This window comes from Laccaria bicolor, genomic scaffold, assembly GCF_000143565.1.
Source record: "Laccaria bicolor S238N-H82 LACBIscaffold_47 genomic scaffold, whole genome shotgun sequence".
NCBI classification, from domain to species: domain Eukaryota; kingdom Fungi; phylum Basidiomycota; class Agaricomycetes; order Agaricales; family Hydnangiaceae; genus Laccaria; species Laccaria bicolor.
In genome coordinates, this window is record NW_001889918.1 from 395,559 (window position 1) to 409,405 (window position 13,847).

The 13,847-nt window shown below is 48.3% G+C and overlaps 8 protein-coding genes across 8 annotated transcripts; 6 read left to right on the forward strand and 2 right to left on the reverse strand.

Moving 5' to 3' along the window:
- Positions 1–749: 749 nt before the first annotated feature.
- On the forward strand, positions 750–1,272 carry LACBIDRAFT_310749 (uncharacterized protein; the record flags this gene model as incomplete). The annotated part of the gene is made up of 2 exons (XM_001887673.1): positions 750–852; positions 905–1,272. 2 exons carry the CDS (start codon positions 750–752, stop codon positions 1,270–1,272), a joined length of 471 nt encoding a protein of 156 aa, XP_001887708.1.
- Positions 1,273–2,792: 1,520 nt separating this feature from the next.
- LACBIDRAFT_394879 (inorganic phosphate transporter) lies at positions 2,793–4,247 on the forward strand (the record flags this gene model as incomplete). The annotated part of the gene is made up of 10 exons (XM_001887674.1): positions 2,793–2,870; positions 3,014–3,073; positions 3,211–3,295; positions 3,347–3,425; positions 3,531–3,628; positions 3,682–3,765; positions 3,813–3,905; positions 3,968–3,977; positions 4,029–4,044; positions 4,098–4,247. 10 exons carry the CDS (start codon positions 2,793–2,795, stop codon positions 4,245–4,247), a joined length of 753 nt encoding a protein of 250 aa, XP_001887709.1.
- Positions 4,248–4,453: 206 nt separating this feature from the next.
- LACBIDRAFT_333139 (uncharacterized protein) lies at positions 4,454–5,915 on the reverse strand (the record flags this gene model as incomplete). Its single annotated transcript, XM_001887749.1, has 8 exons — positions 4,454–4,461; positions 4,673–4,780; positions 4,841–4,868; positions 4,919–4,951; positions 5,036–5,255; positions 5,326–5,529; positions 5,616–5,682; positions 5,735–5,915. The coding sequence occupies 8 exons, from the start codon at positions 5,913–5,915 to the stop codon at positions 4,454–4,456; spliced, it is 849 nt and encodes a 282-aa protein (XP_001887784.1).
- A 337-nt stretch (positions 5,916–6,252) lies between these two features.
- On the reverse strand, positions 6,253–6,909 carry LACBIDRAFT_333140 (uncharacterized protein; the record flags this gene model as incomplete). Its single annotated transcript, XM_001887750.1, has 5 exons — positions 6,253–6,384; positions 6,455–6,510; positions 6,600–6,671; positions 6,734–6,841; positions 6,891–6,909. 5 exons carry the CDS (start codon positions 6,907–6,909, stop codon positions 6,253–6,255), a joined length of 387 nt encoding a protein of 128 aa, XP_001887785.1.
- A 419-nt stretch (positions 6,910–7,328) lies between these two features.
- Positions 7,329–8,182, forward strand: LACBIDRAFT_310753 (uncharacterized protein; the record flags this gene model as incomplete). Its single annotated transcript, XM_001887675.1, has 5 exons — positions 7,329–7,402; positions 7,517–7,608; positions 7,666–7,828; positions 7,881–8,063; positions 8,128–8,182. The coding sequence occupies 5 exons, from the start codon at positions 7,329–7,331 to the stop codon at positions 8,180–8,182; spliced, it is 567 nt and encodes a 188-aa protein (XP_001887710.1).
- A 19-nt stretch (positions 8,183–8,201) lies between these two features.
- Positions 8,202–8,744, forward strand: LACBIDRAFT_310754 (uncharacterized protein; the record flags this gene model as incomplete). Its single annotated transcript, XM_001887676.1, has 2 exons — positions 8,202–8,383; positions 8,432–8,744. 2 exons carry the CDS (start codon positions 8,202–8,204, stop codon positions 8,742–8,744), a joined length of 495 nt encoding a protein of 164 aa, XP_001887711.1.
- A 572-nt stretch (positions 8,745–9,316) lies between these two features.
- On the forward strand, positions 9,317–9,555 carry LACBIDRAFT_239800 (uncharacterized protein; the record flags this gene model as incomplete). Its single annotated transcript, XM_001887677.1, has 2 exons — positions 9,317–9,388; positions 9,436–9,555. Coding segments are annotated over 2 exons (192 nt in total), but the record flags the coding sequence as incomplete, so codon positions are not given.
- An 831-nt stretch (positions 9,556–10,386) lies between these two features.
- Positions 10,387–11,880, forward strand: LACBIDRAFT_310756 (uncharacterized protein; the record flags this gene model as incomplete). Its single annotated transcript, XM_001887678.1, has 10 exons — positions 10,387–10,496; positions 10,557–10,578; positions 10,632–10,793; positions 10,853–11,128; positions 11,184–11,192; positions 11,346–11,403; positions 11,458–11,518; positions 11,578–11,638; positions 11,692–11,702; positions 11,760–11,880. The coding sequence occupies 10 exons, from the start codon at positions 10,387–10,389 to the stop codon at positions 11,878–11,880; spliced, it is 891 nt and encodes a 296-aa protein (XP_001887713.1).
- Positions 11,881–13,847: the final 1,967 nt, after the last annotated feature.

A 13,847-nucleotide genomic window follows, 5' to 3' on the forward strand; every position in this document is an offset into this window, starting at 1 on the left:
TGGATTCACCCGACCCGTCGTTGGTGTCGGACTTGCGTGAAGGGATGGGGCAGTGTCCAAGTCCTATCATGCGCGTTGGGCGGTCAATTTCTTGTCTTTACTGCTGGCAGCTTTTGTCGTCGACGGCGTGGTTGGGCACTCGGCGTTGGAGTCATCGTTTTCGCACACTCGCTGAATGTGGTTGGCGTAGTCGGGGTTTCTGTTTGTGATACCGACGTTGGGCAGATTTTCGGTTGCAGGATTTGTCGCGTTGGACTTGAGACGGGTTGACGGGCGCGAGATTCTGAGAGGGATGGTATAGGTTTGATATAGGTGTGGTTTGGTTGCTGGTTTGTGAGTGTGGACTTGGGCGTCGTTCCCACAGGTCATGTGAGGTTTGACCATTCGGGAATTAAGGTTTTCGGCGGAATCTCAAAAGTGATTCCAAGCCCTCAGTTGACTGTGAGTTGCAGCTATCGAGGTATCGATAGACCAGTATCCACAACGCTCCGCTTACTGATTTTGTTTAGTTTTGGAGCTGGCCAAACAACTTCCCACAGCCAATGGGCGGGCATTGCCTTCCCGCCCTTTCCCGCTTGTTGCATATATAGTCATACCTCCCTGGTAAGGTTGTTTGCGCATACCCTGAAGCTCCACAAGTAAACAAAACCACTAAGCGGAGCGTTTTGAGATCTGGTCTATCGATACCTCGATAGCTGTGACTGTGAGTTTGAGGATTCCCTCTTACTCCAAATCCACCAACTCAAGCCATGGACGATTTGTTAGGTTGCCTAGCCACGGCACTCCGCAAGACAATCAATCTATCCGTCCATGCGAGTTCGGTGCTGGTGGTCTTATCGCCAAATTCAGAAGGTTAGCCTTCCCTTTATCACTTTTTGTCCGAGTTTTCAAATCACGCCAGTAGGTGTTCTGGCGAACTGGCACTCCATAACGTCACCTTCGCGTACCTTCGCGTCCTACCATCCCCGTCCTCTCCAACCTCTGCATCTTCCCCCCTGCAAACGAAATCACGTTCATTATCGGGTCCTCCGCGTCCGGCCAATCCATCGTCACTCAGCTCCTCTTGAGCATGTACAACCCTTCAAGCGGGACACATCACCATCGACGAGCACGGCGTCCAGTTCCCTCGACGACAAGCTCACAGAGTGGAGTGGCCATCTCGAACGGGAGGGTGTATTCGAGAATGTCGTTGTTGGTGTGCTTGTTCAACGGGTGCCCGTCATGGCGAAGGAAGAGGCGGAGGATGCGCGCCGTGCTGCGCTGATACATTAGTTCGCCCTTGATATGCCAAATGGGTAGGAAACCCTCCTCGGTGGGGGCGCTGGTCACTGGTAGTGTTAGGCGGAAGCAGAGGCTATTGCCAGTGCTCGGTTCTTGGTTCTGATACTTGGTATGTCTTGCTGCTTTCCTTTTCTGCGGACCCTTACTAACTCACTCCCTTCCAGATGAGGCGACTTTCGCGCTGGACGCTACCGCCTAGTCTCGTATTCGAAGCCGTCAAGCAGTGGCATAAGAACAGGACCACCATTGTTACTCACACGACTTATCTCGTGTACGTCATCAAGGCGGGACAAGTACTCGAGTAGGGATACGACACGACTTGAAGGTTGTCGGTGTTTAAGGAGGGCCGTGGGTGACTTTTGGAAAAGGATGGAAGCGCAGCGGGAGACAGGTGGGTCTCTCCCTGAGAAAGATCGGGAGAGTGAGCGCAGGGTGGATGTCATTCAGGATGCGTCGGACGAGGAGAGTGAGAAGGAGTGGGTTGGACGCGTCCCAGACCATCCGAAGCATCAAAATACGGTTTTCCCTCTCGCGTTTGGTACTCGGATGTTCGAAGCCGTAGCGGATCTAGTCGCGTCTTCAATGCCTGTCTCCTTCGTCCAAATATTCAAGCTTCACTCGATTTCCTCCCACCGAGAACTTCACTCGCATTCTTGAACATCAACGGAGGCCTTCCAGTATCGATATTCCTTCACCTACTTCACCCCCAGGTGAGATGCGTTCATGAAGAAGAAACGGGCCATTGAGAGGAACAGTGTTGCTGTTCGTGATGCCAGTTCTCATAACGGCTGGGAAATTGCTCATTCACGTTGGGAAGCGGACAAGTTCGTATCTCTCGCCAGTGTCAAAGTCCCAGATCATCGCTGGCTCGGATGAATACCATCCCTCAATATGGAATGTCATCCACAGCATATATCCCTCTGTCCTTCGCAGATTGAACAACCTTCCGAGCCATGCGAAACTCGATTATCGATGTTACCCTCTCACCACACTCCCTGTTCCGTTGTTTCCTCCTTCTACGGATGACGGCCCATCGTACGCTGGCTTGCGTTGGGCATTGTATCACTGTCCGCGTTCCCGTTGGTCTCTAGGTGTCCGTGGTCCCCCACAGCCGCTGCTTTTTGAGCCGCAGGGTGGTCTTCGAAATGGACAGGAACAGGGACAGGGATACGAACATGGCTGGTACTCACATATGAGGACGAATGGCCTGCCTGAACAAGATGCTTCGATAGGACTGACCGCGTCGACAACCACGGCAAACGCGACATGTCGTCAACTTTGACCTTAACGGACCCATTGACTGGGGAGTGAAAAGGGGTGAAGTCACGACAGGGCTTGTGCATGATATGAAGACATATAAGACCCATGCTTTCCTGCATGATGAGCTGTTGGCCGTTTCGGGGGTTTTTTGGACAAGTGCGTCTTTTTTGCGATGTGTCTTCCTTCCCACCTAACCCGATACANACAGATTCAGTGGCTGGGGCGTAACGCTCCTCGACTTCCTTGATACGATGTACATAACGGGGCTTCACGACGATTTCGAAGATGCCCTTGGGTTCGTTGGGAATCTTACTTTCTCTATGCTGTCCGTATGTCCTTCCCACTTTCTCTCTTTGCCCCTCCTTCCTTTTTACTTCTCCCCTTTCCTGTCTTCCTTCCCTCTTCGTTACCTCCTTCCTTCCTCTCACTTCTTACAACTCCCTGACCTCAACTCACCCACCCCCGTCCTCAGCCAACCTCCCATGCCTACATTTTCGAAACAGTCATCCGCTACCTCGGCAGTGTCCATTCAGTATACGCACTCTCCTCCTATCTATCTTGTTCTGTAACTATTGGAACCTGTGATAAGTTAGTAGGGATATAAAAGACTGTGTGAGGTACCTTCTGCCTGACAAATTATCGGAAATCCAATTCTGAATGATGTTTAAGACAGTAATGAATCCTTGTCTAAGCGGAAAAGTTGCACTGAGAGGTTGTTCATGTCAAGTACCTTCCGCCCGACAACTTATCGGAAGTAAGTCCAATTCTGAATGATGTTTAAGACAGTAAAAAATCCTCGTCTAAGCGGAAAAGTTGCATTCAGAGTGGCGACACGCCAAGATTCTCATAGGCACATGTGTCTGCTGGTTCCTTCTTGACATTTCGTACATCCTCACTCTGAGTCTCTACACCCTCTGAATTTAGTCTTACCTCGGGTGGTTGCGTAAAGATTCTATGGCATAAACTTGAATCTAAACGTTGTCTTGCAGCAAATGTAATATGCTGGAAACAAGGGAATGGCTTGGGAACGTATTTTTCAAAATCTCTACAGGTGGTATCATCATCATGGCTTTGGCCATGCTCCCCGGTACGTTCATCAACTTCAAACGATATTGCGGCCTTTGTTGATCGTTGTTAAAGGATACTACGCGACCGTTTTGACAATTGAGATTCTTGGACGAAAGTGGATTCAAGTTCAGGGATTTCTGCTGGCCGCCCTCTTCCGTGAGTCTTTTCTCAGATTGCTTATACGGTATATGTGACGATTGAAGATAGTGGGAATCCTGGCTGGAAAGTTTTATACCCTTGGTACGGCACCATTTATTGTGTGCTTTGCTTTCCTTCTTTAACTTCGGGCTCAACGCGTAAGCCTCTTCCTTCCCTGCTGCGTCATCATTTCCCTAATGACCGATTCTTTGACCTATAGTACGACATACGTCCATCTCCTTGACTTTTTGTTTCATGCTAAGCTGACGTCAAGCCTACAGTGTTACCCAGCAGAAGGTGACCCCGTTGTCTTCTTGATTTATATCTACTGACCAAAACCACTAATTCAGTATTCCCAACTCGGTATCGTGCATGGAATATCGGCCGCTTGTGGTAAAATAGGAGCTATCATATATGCACTAGCGTTTAACACGCTCAGTAAGAGAACAGGAACGCACGCTATTCTTTGGAGTACGTTGCCTCCCCCTTTAATGCCTTAGCCCATATATGAAGTTCTCTTTGGTTGCTGTATTATTGGAACAGGTGTGTCCAAAGCCATCGCCTATGCGTCGAAATGACATCCTGACTCTTTTACCCCAGGCGTTACGTTCTTGCTCCCAAAGATTAAAGGCTGCGACCCAGACGAAGTACTTGCGCAGAAGTTGGGGGAAAATGCAGCAGCTGGAAGGGGGTTATAATTTATCCACTACATACCTGCAAAAGACAATCGTCACTACATAGAATTAGTAACTGATTATCGATTATCCCGGGGATGTTGGGATTGCAGGCACCTAGTCAAGTGAACTCAGGTGTGAGATTGACAATCAATAGTTGGTATTACAGTAACATCGTACACTTTGGCCTGAGAAAATGTGTGGTTCTGCAGCTTATACCTTGCTGACAAGGAGTGGGAGTTGAACTTTACCATCTTCGCCAACTATGGTCGGCGTTCCAATAGTCGTCATTTGCCAGTATATCTCCTTGTTAGAGGGAGCAAAGCAGAAAGACTTGATCAAGAGTGACAATACGACCTCTGCCACGAAAGGTGAGTGATAATTTTGCAGCGAATAGCCGTATTAGTAGGTGGACTTACTCATTTCAAGTTGAGAAATTTGAAGCCGCTAAGGGGTAATTTGGTCAAGCAATCACAGAGGAAAATCATTGGACGCACATGCAAGCTCGACTTCCACCCAAAAATGACATCCTAACAAGACGCGTTTCAAGATGTGAGCGGTCAATACTCAATACAAAGTCAAAGTCCGAAAATGACCCACAGGTTCGAATATACTCCGGGGACATGCGCGTTCGTTACGGACGAAGGAAGAGGAGCAAGCCACCTCTCCGGGATCCATTGAAGCGAATCAGAGCCCCATACTTCTGTGTTCCGATTGGCAGCGATTGTCGATATAATGATGTTTGTGTTGTTTGGGACCAGAATTTCATGCACGTCCTCTCCGTCGAGACCTCTCAAAGGTTTCGAGAGAGGCATAATGATGTTTTCGCGTGTCCTATTTTACATGAGGGCCCAGAAGAAAGGTTCAACGACAAATTTTAAGTCAACGGAAGGAGAGCACATACCTCCTGGAGAGATACGATACCGGTGGATAAAGGCGAAGAGTTTCTCTGCATACAGTATCGAGATATGGGAGTGCAACCAGTTCGTCGTAAGCAAGACTCCCAGTCTTAGTACGGGTTTCAGTGATCTCATGACGTGACTTCTTTGAATTTATATGTGCTGCGCTAGTAAATGCAGCGTGCGGGATATAGCGCTTGACGTCGTGTCTACTGCAGCAAATGTCAAACCTCTTGTCAGACGGAGAGGGGTCCGATCATTCAAAATTTTTGGGGCAAAGATGAGGGATACGCACACGACTTGCGCAACAAGTCCGGATTCGTCAAGTTTATCTTCCTCCGATGCGTCCATATTGGCTCTCACTATCATGGAATCAGTCAAAGAATCTCGCAGGTGGAAAAAAAAATTGTGTACTTAGATTGCTCAATATATCCTTTCCTTCCCCGACCTGCCTTGCAACAGCTTCATCCCCGTCCAACAACGCCCTTTCCTTTGACTCGAAGATATTCAAGGAGGTGTTGTAAATGGTATCAACGATGTCGCGCACGTCATGCAAGCTCTTCCATGGAAGGAGATCGACAACGAAGCGGCGCATTTTGGGGGTTCCAACGTTGGCCAACCGCCACAAATACGAACGGGTGAGTGCGAATCACAGAAGAACGAAGCTTGCGCGATCAGAAGTTTGATTATCCACTGGAGAGGATTTAGCGAGGAAACTCACCCTAGCTGTTTTTGCCGCGCTGTATGAACTCTCTGCGAGAGTGTCCAAGGAGTGGCCAACCCACTCTATTGTCTTAGTCCTCCAGCTCTACTCGAAGTTCTTCATATCATCTATTTATACCGCGTGGCACCATCCCGACCCGATTCTCACTTACTCCTTGATGGACTAACGTTCGCCAAGCTCTACGACATGCCGTCAAAGCACCGTACCTTCAACCTTTTATGGAACCCGCTAGCGCTGGCCCTGGAGAGTATGTGTGGTCGTCCAACTCTGCGGTCCATGGGTGCGGTGATGTACATGTGGACGAAAGTGGTGTCGAGCTGTGAGCAGCTTCTCCACCTGCCTATAGTGACGAGGAATGAAATAATTGACTTGTGAAGATAGGTACGGACATCATGACATGCAACACTCACACGAATATACTTGGATAACACATTCTGCCTCTTCCCCTTCCCCCCACCCTCAAAATCTACCAAATCAAAAATCAACATCAAAGTCGCTTTTGGGGACAGCAGTAAGCCCTCTCCCCTCCCTTCCTCATTTACTCCCTCTACTAACATCCCCTTGCATAACAGAGAGCCCCGAAACGACTTACATAAATTGTCATACGCATCACTCCAACTGCAAACTCTACTCACCCAACAATCAATGCACAATTCAACTAATCGTCGGACATCTGACACTCCACCCACCTGCGCAACAGCATCTCCGCTTGCTGCGGCTAGATGACCCCATACCGCGCAAGCCACCAATAATGTTTGGACGCAACGTTCGGACGCCAGCGAAGTTGTGCCGATGACCTGGAGAGGTTGGGTTAGAGTCAATCAGGGGTTCATCAATATTGCTTACGGTGGATATTGGAGGCCATGTCAATATTTTTGAGAGCTCGTCACCGACGACGGCAATGACGAGTCCGCCGTTGATGTCGTTGTTGACAGTGATGGATTTTGTTCTCAAAGTCTTCCCATCCAAACGAACGCAAATTTCACGAGAAATCACAGCCACAACCGGCGCGCATTGTAACCAGCCACCTCCCTCAAGCAAAATATGAGCACAGTGACTGAGTGCCGTTTCTTGCCGAAGTGTGCAAGGAAGGTTCCCATGCTCCAAATTGCCCTCGACTGCCATCATCTCAGGCGAACCCTTTGCTCCATCATCGATCGTTGTGCGTTTTGGCTGCACATATCACACTATTAGGAGGGATCTCGTGAGTGTCTCTTTGACGTTGCCCTTGATGACAAACACAAGGTTACTTTAGGTTCTACCAATCAGTACCCTTGGCCGAGGATGAAAACTGCGCTCAGAGACTTCCTGTCGGATCGTTTAGTAAGTGTGTGTGTGACCATTCACGGTAATCGAGTGTGTGTCTCTCAGATCCATTCAGCCCTCTTCTCGCTGACGAGTCATCCAGTGCCGCTCAAGTCTCTTACTGACGCATACCGCCCATAATTTCTCCCTTTGTGACGCTTTCTCAGATCTCAAGCAGCATATACACTGCGTTTTAGTCATAGGCTGAGGACTGAGTACTGGAGGACGAGTCCGGAAGATTGCGTCACGGATTTGTACGGTACGTCCACGCTCTATCCCTCTCTACGTTCTAGTTTGCTGACAATGCATTCATTAGTACCGTACCATCCCCTCGGACTCGGTTCACGCACACTAGGGATAAGCTCCGGTCTCTACGACGATGTGCTGAGGACGACTTGTCGCAGAAATGAGGTTTACACGAGGTGCAGAGGAGAGGGTATCTGTGGAGGAGAAGAACCAAAATCAGTGGTCCATCGCAGGTACGAACAAGTCTTTGACCGATCAATTCATGCTAAGGGTCCTCATTTCTAGGGGGCAGCTCACAAACCCCGGTACCAGTCTGCTGTTCTTAACTATGTTGTGGCCTTGGCTTAAGATCGACCAGAAAACGATCAACGTCCGACGCACTCGACTCAGTACGGCGCATTTAATCGCCTTGGACCACCTCCTATACGTAAAGCGCTGGGAGTCATCTTGTACGTTCTCTTGCTTTGGGTATGACTCCAACACCTCCAGCTTTCGGTGACGAGATTGAGCTAATCACATTATCGTTTTGCAGGGTCAATGACGTGGCAACTCTGAGGCGTCGAGTTTACACAAACGAGCCCACGTAGGTGATGAACCAACACCGACATGGGAGCTATCCAGACTCAAAGCAACGTTGTCCTCGACCACCATCGATTCTGCCAACTCTATGCCCATAATCTAGCTACCGTTCGCGCGCCTCCTCTACGAGCTCAATTCTCCCTTTTGCATACTATCTGCCTTTCCAGGAACTCGAACCTGTCACTTAGCTCCTGCGCTCGAAACTCGGGGTGAGTGTGCAATCTCTCATGGAGGATAAAGCTAACACGGGTCGAAAGGACACTGATTTCTGTGCTTTCATTCACATTACGAACATATGACATTCAGGCAGTACAAGTCCTGTCGGGCTCATTCAACCTCGTTTTTTTGATAACTTTCTGTCGTCCGGTTAGTCAAACGATGTCGGTTTTTGTGTTTCGAAAACTTATGGTCGCTCTTGAATTGAGTCGAGTCAGAAACCCATACTCGTGCAACACATTTCTATGCTTCAACCACTCTCAAGTGATGCGGGATCGAACGCAATCGGAGAGACGCGGGTCTGGTGGCCACCTTTTGGCTTATGTACGCGACCATCTTGTCGCTGAGGTTTAAGGTATGTCTCCTCTATCACCAACTTTCTTCGGTGCTCCTGATCGTGCATCCAACAGTTCACCTCGCACGGTATACACCCCTCAACTCAACTCACGCATTTCAACATGATGAACGGTGTCTTCACAACGCGGAGAGGCTAGTCATGAAGCAGTCGGTATGTTGTGTGGCTGTTCAATTACGGGTATGACTTTATATGCCCTTACCTATCCCTGCGGCCTTCGTTGACCCCCCTCGGCAGTACGGCCGCATCTTCACCAACCTCATTTACGAAAAATCACGGCCACCTCCACCATCCACAAGACAACAAGACCCGGCGACTTTTCTCAATGCAAAGAACTTTTTCAAGGTTTCCATGCCCCGAAAGAACGGAAAAAATGTGGTGGAAAGGGTGGATGGGGTTGGATGACGTTGACCTTGTCGGAGACGACTGTGTTACAAAGCGGTCAGAAGATCCGTGGTCTGACACTGTTTTTGCCTTAGGAGTCAAATTTCAAGGGCTTCGTCGAGGTTGGGTGAGGTACGTCGTTGTGGAAATAGATTTCTCGAGAAATAGTCACTGATTCCGTTGAATAGTCGTCCTCCTCAAATCCGGCGCCTTCTCCGGAAAGATCGCCGTCATCGTAGAGATCATCGACCACAACTGCGTATGTCTCCTCAGAATGCTCCCGGAACCTCACTAACCTCCACGCAGGCCATCATCGACGGCTCAACAACGGGTGCTCCCCGCCAATCCTATCCCTACAAGCACCTCTCCCTCACTCCCCTCAAACTCTCAGACCTGCCCCGAGCAGCTGGTCCGCAAAGAGGTTGAGAAAAAGGCCATTGACAAACGGGACAAGTCAAGTTGGGCGCAGAACCGGGTCGCGGGGCAGAAAGAGACGGGCGTTGTCCGATTTCGGTCGCTGGAGCGTCATGCTGGCGTACTTCCTCGCATCTTGCGAAATTTAACCATTCGCCGCCTTGATTTTGCCGTCAAACGAATAGGAAACCTAAACGCGAGCAGTCTATGCGCTGCCCGTCAACCACTCCTCATGGGATCGGCGACAATCAGAGGGGGAGTTTTTGTGGCTGGTCTACGGTACATACCCCCTATGTTTTCCACATTTGAAGTGCACGACGTCTGACTGTACAGCCTGCAGTTCGCCTACAGTAATTAGATATTAATCTTAGGACCTAATAAAAGTAGGCTTTGCGGAAAAGAACGCGGTAAGTGAATAAAAAAGCGTCGGCCGTCTGAAGCTTCGAACCCGCGTCGGGAAGTTCTCGGGCGAGAAGATGATAATAATCTACCTCAGGTAGACGGTGAGTACTTGAGTGGTTGTTCGTCGAAGGAGGGAGAAGTGGTGTATCAGAACAAGAGCCATTGAAAATATTTAGACTATCACCTTGAAGCAGGGTCGTGGGGCCCGTGGCAAATCTCCATTGAATTAAATTACATCCCCAGTTGGCACATGCCGTCACTTAGGCGGCATTGAGTTTGGACAGGTGTTGCTGGCTCTGCCCTTCAACACTCCCCTTGCCACCTCCCCTCACACCGATACAAACCGCAGAGGCTCCGCTATCACTTATCTGACCATTTAAGAGCTCCTAAGCCGACTTGGTCTCTGCTTGGGCCCTCGGTGACCTCGGCAAAGGCAGTCGTATGTCGACCTTTACGTGGGAGGAAATATTACGTGGCGTACACACCATTCAAGAGGTGCGCTACGCTATCGCGGCGATGTACGGCTTGCAGCTCTACGAGTGGTTCGCGTCGTATGTCTCGATCCCCCTCCCATTCTGCAAATTTCTTGGACGCTGATATTTTCGTCCTAGGTTCGATAAGGAGGTTAATCTTGTACGTTCCTTCTGCATGATTAGGTATCATTAAGGGGCTAATCATATGCGCAGATCCACCAAGCGCGGTGGTCCTCTATAAAGGTTGCATATCTCCTTTGCCGCTATTATCCTCTCTGTTTCTGGCCGGTATTCATGTGGGCCTATATCGGGAATCACAGTTCAGAAGTGTGCGAATATGTCTTATGGCCCATTCATGCTTTACTTGCACCATTTGTAAGTCTCTTCGCATTTGCTGTAAGTTGAAGAAACTGATTCACAATATGACTTACTAGCTATTTTTCTCTCAAGGTTTGAGTCTTGCCAAGTTCACCAAGGATTTAGCATCTTATTTCAATCCAGCTGTTATGGTGATGAGAGCTTACGCATTCTCTGGGCGCAATAGATGGGTATTGATACCTCTTGCAACATGTTACTCAGGCCTACTTGCTGTGGACATCTGGGCTTTCTGCATTGACATCAAACCCATACCTCCGTCCTTCTATACCCTCATCGGTAGAACTGGCTGTTTCCCCAACTATGGCGATCAGGACAGGGCTGACGCAATTGGGGTGAGTATTTTTTTCTAAAAGTCAAATGGCTTCAAAGTTTACTCAATGTCGACAGTATTCCATGGTTTGTCTTCTGTTGAGTTAAAGGGTGTCATGGATTATCAACATGAATTCACAGTTAGCCGCCATGCTGATGGACTTGATATCTCTCGTTTTTGTTTTTATTGTGAATATTTTTCATCGCAGTGTGCTCTTTCCAAACTTACGCTCTTTGCAGCAATGTCGGAAAGCGCAAAACAGGGAGGTCTCTCTTGCACGGTACTTCATCAGTCAAGGTGAGTAAGTTTTGTTGATCGACCTGTCGTGTAGGTAGTCTAATGCTCCAACAGGTCTCTCTTCGTTTGGCTTTATTGCCTTCACAAATGCAACAACTGCCGTATGCTTCTTCCGGTAGGTTGAACCTTCATGTTACATGTGAGGTCACAGAATTCCTCATTTTCTTTCTAAAGCCGGAATCATGGTGGTCGTGGTGTTGGCTTACCTTTGGTCCTTGTCTCATCAAACCTCGTTGTGAGCTCATTTAACCATCCATCATAATCACAAGCTGACAAACCTGTCTAAAGGCTTGCAGAGTGTAAGTCACCAATATCCCAACATATGATTCTTATTTAATTACACTTTTTCCTTCTAGGATCCTGCTCTTGCGCCGAAAAGCGTCCCCAACGCAATCCGAAATTTCACGGAGAAACTCGAATATTGTTCATAACGCCTTCAAACATTCCGACGTATGGACCATGGATCCCGGAGAATAGACTTGGCCATTATACAGCTAGTGATGACAATTAATACCTTTACCTTGCCTTAAGCGCATTCATTCACATTTGTATATATATTTGCAAGGGCACCACTGTCGATAGCTATAGCATATACTTTCTGAGCAATTTACCATTCAACTCAGGATCCAGTTATGTTTTTGACTTGCCGGCTGTTGGCCATTCCTTCACATGGCAATATGAGTTGTGAGTTTCACCACGTTTGCCACTAAAACTCATGAGGATGTCAACTTGAAGATGGCCCCTGCTATAATGTATCATTCCTGGATGGTTTGGAGAACAGAGACCACTTGCTCTTCATATTATACCGTACTCTTCATGTTATCTACCCGCTCGTCCCAATCAATCGAGGCAAGTCTTTTCATCTTCCCCTTTGTTTTCTTCCTTTCGTTGATGGTGGATTTCCTCAGAGGAACAATGTCCGTCACGCAGATATCCTTTTAGAAGAACTGGATATTCCGGTTTTGCTTGATTTTCTGGAGCAGGAAAACTCTCGTTCACGAACCACATATGACAGTGACCCTAGCCCCTACCAAATGGACCAACCGAACTTGACAATGCTTCATACCATATGGGGCCAGCGGACTCGGCCGACATCTCAACAAATCATCCATAGTGATGGCTGGGCCGAACAGGTGGGCGCCTGCCAATAATGGGCGCTCCTCCTATTGAAAATAACCCACACTTTGCACCAATGCCATTATTATTTTGCGCTCTACAGGCGAAATTATTTTGAGCTCTGCAAGGGGCGCAATTATTTGCACTCTATGGGGGTGCAATTATTTGTGCTCTAGAGGTGCAATTATTTCAAGCTCCACAAGAGGCGCAATTCTTTTGTGCTCCATGGGGGCGCAATTATTCTGAGCGCTACAGGGGGTGCAATTATCTCGAGCTCCATGAGGGGCGAAATTATTTGCATTCCATGGGGGGGACAATTATTTTGAGCTCCATAAGGGATGCAATTCTTTTGCACTCCACAGGGGGTGCAATTATTTTGTGCTCCACAGGGCACACAATTCTTTCAAGTACTACTGTATGTACCTTGTGCTGTTGATAGGGTCACAAATAGTCTGTATCCAGCATTGTTTCAATGTCAGAGTGTGCTGTGCCCAATGTGAATGTGCACCAAAGGTCAGAGTGCGCCCATCAAAGTGCGCCCAATGTGAATGGGCACCAAATGTCAGTGCGCCCAATGTAAATGTGAACCAAATGCCAGAGTGTGCCCATCAGAGTGCACCCAATGTGAATGTGCACGAAATATCAGTGCGCCCAATGTGAATGTATGAAATGTTGGAATGTGAATGGGCACAAAATGTCAGTGTGCCCAATGTGAATGCATGAAAAGTGCACCCAATGTAAATGTGAACCAACTGTCAGAGTATGCCCATCAGAGTGCACCCAACATGAATATGCCTGAAATATCAGAGTGCGCCCAATGTGAATGCATGAAATGTTGGAATGTGAATGGGCACCAAATGTCAGAGTGCGCCCATCAGAGTGTACCCAATGTGAATGCATGAAAAGTGCGCCCAATGTGAATGGGCACCAATTGTCAGAGTGTGCCCAATGTGAATGGGCACCAGATGTCAGAGTGCGCTCAATGTGAATGCACACAAAATGTCAGTGCACCCAATGTGAATGTTCACCAAATGTGAGTGGGTGCCAAATCACTTGTACCTGCACTAAGTATGCATCTGTGTCTGTTATTCTCCAGTTGTATTTCCACCCATTATCTTTTTGCATGAAATGTCAAGTGTGCCCAATGTGAATGTGTATGTGAATGGGCGCCAAGTCACTATGTTCCTATGGCATTTATTTTGCACAAAAAATATGTGCCCCCCCAATTGTAGTCAATGCCTGGCCCACTTTGGCAGGGATTTATGGCACTGATGCACTACACCCATTGGTCTCATTGGTGAGTCCTAACCTGTGCAATTATTTTGCAC